The sequence below is a fragment of the Nicotiana attenuata genome, unplaced genomic scaffold, assembly GCF_001879085.1.
Source record: "Nicotiana attenuata strain UT unplaced genomic scaffold, NIATTr2, whole genome shotgun sequence".
Lineage (NCBI taxonomy): Eukaryota > Viridiplantae > Streptophyta > Magnoliopsida > Solanales > Solanaceae > Nicotiana > Nicotiana attenuata.
Window position 1 is genome coordinate 329,674 of NW_017671039.1, and position 7,644 is coordinate 337,317.

Here is a 7,644-nt window from a genome sequence, read left to right on the forward strand (position 1 = left end):
ACAATAAACTTACAAATTATTTGAACCACGTATCAAATCTCGTATATACAGCATCATGGCCAAATTGACCCACGAAGTGACTGTGACACATCAAATATTTTTAATAGTTGCACTAAGATATAACCACAGTAAAATTTATATTTTGATAACTAATAAATCAATACTTACTTGAGAAATGGTACAACTTAGGGACCAAAGTTGGTCGGTAAATGCTTCCCTTGAATTAACCGACCAACTTTGGTCGGTAATTTTAAATAAAATTTCTTTAGAATTATATAAATATTTTAAATAATAATATAACTATTAAATTTTAAAATGGTTCCACATTACCGACCAAAGTTGTTCGGTAAATGCTTCCCCTGAATTAACCGACCAACTTTGGTCGGTAATTTTAAATAAAATTTCTTTAAATTTCATAAAATATTTTAAATAATAATATAACTATTAAAATTTTAAAAATTGGGTCCACATTACCGACCGAAGTAATGTGAAAGTTGGTCGGTAATGTGAAAGTTTCTTTGACTAAGCAAGTCTAACCAGCTCGGTCAACTTGTTGACCAACTTACCGACCAACTTTGGTTGGTACTTTTTTTAAAATAAATGAAAAATATTTTTCTCCCAGTTTCCGCCCAACTTTGATCGCTTTTTCTGACCGACCAACGTTGGTCGGAAAATTTTGGTCGGTAATTACCGGATTTCTAGTAGTGAGTGCCAAGAATGTACAATCATTTGCCTCTATAAAAGCATTCGACCTTGTTGAATATGTGAAATCAAAATCTGGATATACTATTAACCTTACAGAAAAGTTGTATGCTCTTACGAATGCTGTAATTTGTAGAGCAGCATTTGGGAAGGGAGAAAAGAAGAATCAGCATATTTTATGTCTTTGATAAAGGAAGTGTCCTTAATGGTAACCGGTTTGGATATAAGTGAAGTGTTTCCTTCACTCAAATTTTTGCATGCTATTCTCGGAAATGAAGCGCACAAGGAGAAGCTGCAAATTAGTAAGCTGAAAAAGGATGGTGAAGAAGAATCAATTAGAAAAGAAGATTTAGTGAATTTGCTATTAAGACTCCAAGAAAGTGGCACTCTTGAATTTCCTTTCACTGCAGACAATATCAAAGCAGTCATATTGGTGAGATGTCTTTACTTTCTTTTTAGTTTTTTTACATTAGTCCATTGTAAATAAGTCGTATTATTATTCATTCATTCTTGAAATGGGTGCATCTTATCTAAATTTCGGCTACCAAAGGGGTACGTGTATGCTCATATTAATAGAGATTTAAATTATACACACTGAAATAAATATGTTTTAATTTTTAAAATATGATAGCAAGTTATTTATTGTTTTACCAAATTACTAGTTCATGTTTATCGAAAAATATACATATAATTACCTAAAAAAATAATCTGATTGTGTAAATATTTTTTATCCCATTAATCATAGAACTTAAGCTCTATTAATAGAAGCCCATTATCAATATTTTCGAAAACATTTACTAAAAGAATTGATGATCGTCATTACTACTAATAGAAGTCCTCGGTTATACCATAAGTACTTTCTCTATTCCATTTTACGTGTCATTTTTGTTATTCGTTAAAAATTGACGCATTTTATATTTAAAAATAATTTAATTTTAACTTTCTTAGTTTATTTTTAATTGCATTCTTTTATAGCCACATAAATTTCATGGAAGGATTAAGATCATAGACTTCAAAAGTTATTTTTCTTAATCTATTATATGATGAATCAAACACCGACACATAATTTAAAACCGTTGGTGTATTTATGTAGGTCAAAGTTACAAGATATTCATTTGATGAGTTACCCATAATTTGCAAGTTGCAAGTAGTAATAATTGTAAATGCATGCAGGACATGTTTTTAGCCGGGACTGAGACTTCAGCAACCATTCTTGATTGGGCAATGGTATAAAAGATGAGAAACCCCAAAGTCATGGAAAAGGCACAAATAGAATTGAGACAAATTCTCAAGGGAAAGAGAAGAGTAATAGAGAATGATTTAAAAGAAGTGAGGTATCTAAAGTTAGTAATCAATGAAACTCTGAGATTACATCCACCACTTCCTTTGTCACTTCCAAGAGAATGCAGGGAGCAATATGTAATTAATGGATATGATATTCCCATAAAAACAAAGGTAATTGTAAATGCATGGGCAATTAATAGAGATGTTGAGTTTTGGGAGGATGCTGAGAGCGTTGTGTCACGATCCAAAATCCACTAAGGGTCGTGATGGCGCCGTACACCACTGTCAGGCAAGCCAACACCAATTTACTTGTAATTTCTTGTTTTAATAACTTCGAAATCGTTTCTTTTATACATTAAACAATACGTAATGAATTTCATTGAATAGGTATTTATGTCTTTAACAAACTTAATATTAAATAATCCCATAAACATCCCAGAACCCGGTGTCACAAGTGCATGAGCAATTACTAAGAGATCGAATAAAGCACAATAACTGTCCGGAATACAAATTGGACAGAAAGTGAATACAATACGCTGAAAGAGACTATACTGGCTGCGGGTCGCCCCGGGAAATGCAGCTCACCTAGTATCCGTATCATCCATGCTGTTACGCCCAATGGGCCATTGGAAATACATGTGCCTGTGCAACAAAAATGCACAGCAAGTGTAGCATGAGTACGAAAACAACATGTACTCAGTAAGTATCCCGTCTAATCTCGAAGAAGTAGAGACGAGAGGTCGACTTCGACACTTACTAGTGGTTCAATAATGATACGTCAATAATATAATAAGTCGAGGATTTTTATAAACATGATTGTAATTCAATAAAATGAAGCAAGTAAACAATTCTTTCTTTTATAGGAAATTTCCAAATTCCTTTTCATCATTTATACATATATTCTCAAGCCGGAAATAAACAATATCAACTTCAATAAATTTCAAGGCAAGCAATACAAGCATGCGCAAATCATGCTGAGGTCGTACGGCCCGATCCAACAATATTTAAGTGCACTGCCAGAGGGTCGAATAGCGCGAACCATAGATGCATCTATTTAATCTATCAAGGCGTTCAGGCCGCTCCACAATATATAAATTCATTCAAACAACCAATCAAGAGTTCATCAAGGAGCAATTATCCAAGTAAAAGGCAAGTTTCGCTTTTAAAAATCAAGGAAACAATGACTAGTCTTTTAGATATTCATTTATACATTCGATATGTTTTAAGCACTTTTAATTGACAACGAGATTTCAAATATTGCAAGTAAAGCATGCTTTTGGGTCCTAGACTACCCAGACTTAAGCATAATAGTAGCTACAAACGGACTCTCGTCACCTCGTGCGTACGTAGCCCCTACAAATAGCAGCACATATTCAATTAATTCACCTATGGGGACAATTCCCTCATACAATGTTAGAAAGGAGACTCACCTCGCTCCGAAGCCTATATCCCAATTCAAGAACGCACTCAAACCTCCAAATTGGAGCCGAACGATCCAAAACTATTCGAATGGGGTAAGAACTAGTCAATATATGCTCAAAAGTTCATATTCTAGTTATTAAACCAATTTTCCAACCCTAAATGCAAGGTTCCTAAAATTCATCCCGGGCCCACGTGCCCGGATTCCGAAAATTTTTGAAGAAAGTTGTTACCCATAACCTAAGGATCAATAATATATAATTTCTACTTCATTCCATAATAAATTTCGTGGTTAAATCTTGTTTTTATCAAAACCCTAGGTTTTACTCAAATCCTATGATTTTTACTAATTTTTGTGTGTTAATCTACCCAAAACCCAAGTATTAAACTCACATTGAGTAGAAATAACTTACCTCACAATGCTAGGTTGAAATCCCCTCTTTGAAAGCTCCAAAATTGCCCAAGAGATAAAAGAAAATGAGCTAAATGGTCTAAGTCCCAAAATTAATAACTTGGCACAACCCTTTGATGTCGCATTTGCGACAGGAAGATGCAAAGATTGCATCGCAAATGCGACCCCCGACTGGACTGGCCCATTTCGCAAATGCGATAAGGGTTTCACAAATGCGAACCCTTCAGGCCTCGCAAAAGCGACCCATTTGTCGCAAATGCGAACCATCCCCTCAGCCGCCCAGGTTCGCAAATGCGAACAGCACCTTGCAATGCGATGACCGCATTTGCGACCAAAACATCGCAATTGAGATCATACCAGTACCAGCAATCCAATTTCTTAGCAAAATGCTCCGAAGCTACTCTGAAACTCACCCGAGCCCCCGGGGCTCCAAACCAACTACCCGCACAAGTCTAAAAACATAATACGGACTTGGCCAAGGCTTCAAATCGCATCAAACAACGCTAGAATCACGAATCACACTCCAAATCAAACATGATGAACTTTAAAATTTCAAACTTCTACTTTCGATGCTTAAACCTATCAAATCACGTCCGATTGACCTCAAATTTTGCACACAAGTCGTATTTGACATTACGGACCTACTCCAACTTTCAGAATCGGAATCCGACCCCGATATCAAAAAGTTCACTCCCGGTCAAACTTCTAAAAAACCTTCAAATTTCTATCTTTAGCCAAATGACTCCAAAATGACCCACGTACCTCCGAATTCACTTCCGATCGTGCTCCCAACACCAGAATCACCATACGGAGCTATTCCCAGACTCGGAATCCCAAACGGACATCGATAACACTAAAATGCACTTCAACCCAAACTTATGAAATTTCTCAAAAAATGCTAACTTCCACAATAGGTGCCGAAACATTCCCGGGTCTTCCAAAATCCAGTCCGGACATACGCCCAAGTCCGAAATTATCATACGAACCTGCTGGAACCTTCAAATCCCGATTCCGAGGTCGTTTGCTCAAAAATTCAATCTTTGTCAATTCTTTCAACTTAAAGCTTCCGAAATGAGAATTCTCTCTCCAAATTAACTCCGAACTTCCCGGAATTCAATTCTGACCACGCGTACAAGTCATAATACCTTAAGTGAAGCTGTTCAGGGCTTCGAACCGCTGAACGATGCGCTAGAGCTCAAAACGACCAGTCGGGTCGTTACACTTTGTACCAGAGAGGATCAATATAATGATAGTAGAAATAGTATGGAATTTATAGGACAAGAGTTTGAGTAATTACCATTTGGAGGAGGAAGAAGAATGTGCCCTGGAATTTCATTTGGTTTAGCCAACATTGAGCTGACTTTAGCTCATTATTTCAATTGGAAGCTGCCTAATGAGATGAAGCCTGAGGATCTTGATGTTACTGAAACTCCTGGTTCTAGCTGCACAAGGAAATATAACTTTTTGTGTAATAATGGAATAGTTGATATCAGTAATTAATTAATGTTTTGTGATCTTTTCGTTTTTCACAATTTAAATTATTCTAGTTTGATGTAATTTTACAGATTTGAGCCCTTCCCACTCTGATATTTGATCAGATTGTTGGTTGCATCAGCTTGATTTCATATCCATCTGATACTTATAATCTAGTCTTAAATTTTGAAACTATGAATCATTAATGAAATATCATGGGATATGGTTTGAAGCTATGATCATTTTCATTTTATACTTAGATAAACCTCCAAATAATCAATTTTGCTTTGCCTAAAGTACAGTTTGAAGAACATCCTTATTTTTACCAAATTAAGTGGAGTAATTACGTAAGATAGCCCTTTAGTCGCATAAACAAGTGTAAAAAGAGAACATATTTTGGAATTATTTCATGATTAACTATCATTGGCAGTACTGGAATTAACTTCTTAATCAAAGTTTTGTGTAAGGAGATTTCTCAAACAAAGGGAACACAAATAGTCTGGCACATGGAATATATATATATATATATATATATATTGAAAATTTTACAAGTTTTATACACACACTAACATATACTATAACAAGTTATATATGCATCGAGACGTTTTATTTTTACAAGTGGACAGAAGGCTACATGNTGTGGCTATATGAGTGTTGCTCGACTGTGAGCATGGAGATTGCTACGAGGTCTTCTGACTCAATACCTCGTATGTTAAGATGGTCAGCTTCTAAGGAGCAGATTTGGTTAACTGCCTTTGAAGAGAAGGTCATCAAGCCTGAGTGGATTAAGGTATTTTTTTCAGTTTTTTCTTACTGTCTACATTTACCTACATAACATCTACAATTATTCTACATTTTCTGCATTATTGGAACTTACTTTTTCTTTTCATCATTCAGTTCACATCCATGACTGAATGTGGAGAAGAGATTACAGTTCTTAATTTGCCAAAAAAAAAAAATTGATTATGGAGCTGAGCTGGGTGCACAGTCATCAGAGGTTCCAAATGTTGATTCTCCAACATTGGAACCCAAACATACAGAAGCTCAACAGGAAAATGAATCTGTGGCTAAGAAGCTAAAGAAGCTGCAAAAGGGAATTAAGCAGGTATTAATATTAACTACAATGTTTTTACATTTTTATATTTTATCTACATTTTCATAACAATTTATGTAGTCTGCAGTGTAGCTAAATTGTAGTATAATTCTACAATTCTATATTTTTTACTTGTAGGTTGATGAGAAGGTAGATGGTTTTAGGAAGGCTGTCTTTGAGGAACTCCATAACCTTAGAGTTTTTGTGGATGAATCTGTGAAGAATGTGGTGAAATTGATAAACAGGACAAATGTTGTGGATGAGGCAAAGGTAATAGTTGACACATATTTATATACCAAAACAAATTATGTACACTACAAACTATATACTAACATTAAATCTATAGTTTGCTGGTAGTTCAACCAAAAATAATGACCAACCACAAGGATTGAACAACCAGCAATTTCATTGCAATATTGGTGCTCAAGTGCATGCAAGCACAAGCAACACAGGTATCTACAAACTAGCTAAAAATTAGTTTTATTGTTAACATTTTACCTACATATTCCTATATATATCTACAACTTTCGATGCAGTATTATATAGTATTATTTATCTTTTATATTTTAACTTGAAGCTGCAGTTTGTCAAGAACATGTTCCAGCACATGGGGACTTATATCCAGATTTTCAAGAAGCAGCTGAGGTTGAACATGCAGGTATAAAATCATGCTGTCATTCATAAAATGTAATTTTTCTTTATACTATTTTACATTCATGTTAAGTAATATATGTTTTATGTAACAGATATTGATAATGTCAATGTGTGTTCCCCAATTCATGGAGTGACAGTAGCAGCTGAAACAGAACAAGTCAGTGAGACACATCAAAAGGAAGTTGAAGATGCACTTCATGTGGATGAAGTTGTTCTGAAGGATCAGGAATTGATAAGAAGGGTGTCACATTAGATGACTTTGAGTTGCCAGACAACTTGACACAATTGGTTATGTTTGGAGAGCCCATACCACATGAAGCAACCCCTATTCATCCGGGGAGAACCAGGCAACCGGGGAAACATGCACGATCACCTTTCATACCTCTATACAGTTCTGGAGGCAGCAGCTCTATTGCACCTAAATTTTTCTACCTCAAGCACCCCTTCATAACTCTAATTGGTGAAAATGTAGATGCTGATGTGTTAGATAAGTTCAACAAGTGGTTATACCACCGTAGCGACAAAGTATCTAAGAGGTGTGAATGGTTCGTTTGATACTTTAATTTCAGTATTTTAAAGTATGAATATCTAATTTATTATGTAATTT

At 35.2% G+C, this 7,644-nt stretch overlaps 1 protein-coding gene across 1 annotated transcript; it reads left to right on the plus strand.

The window, feature by feature from the left end:
* The first annotated feature begins 789 nt into the window (after positions 1–789).
* On the plus strand, positions 790–2,279 carry LOC109205447 (premnaspirodiene oxygenase-like). Its single transcript, XM_019368156.1, has 2 exons — positions 790–1,135; positions 1,876–2,279. Exons 1-2 carry the CDS (start codon positions 881–883, stop codon positions 1,933–1,935), a joined length of 315 nt encoding a protein of 104 aa, XP_019223701.1. The 5' UTR covers positions 790–880; the 3' UTR covers positions 1,936–2,279.
* The last annotated feature ends 5,365 nt before the right edge of the window (positions 2,280–7,644 follow it).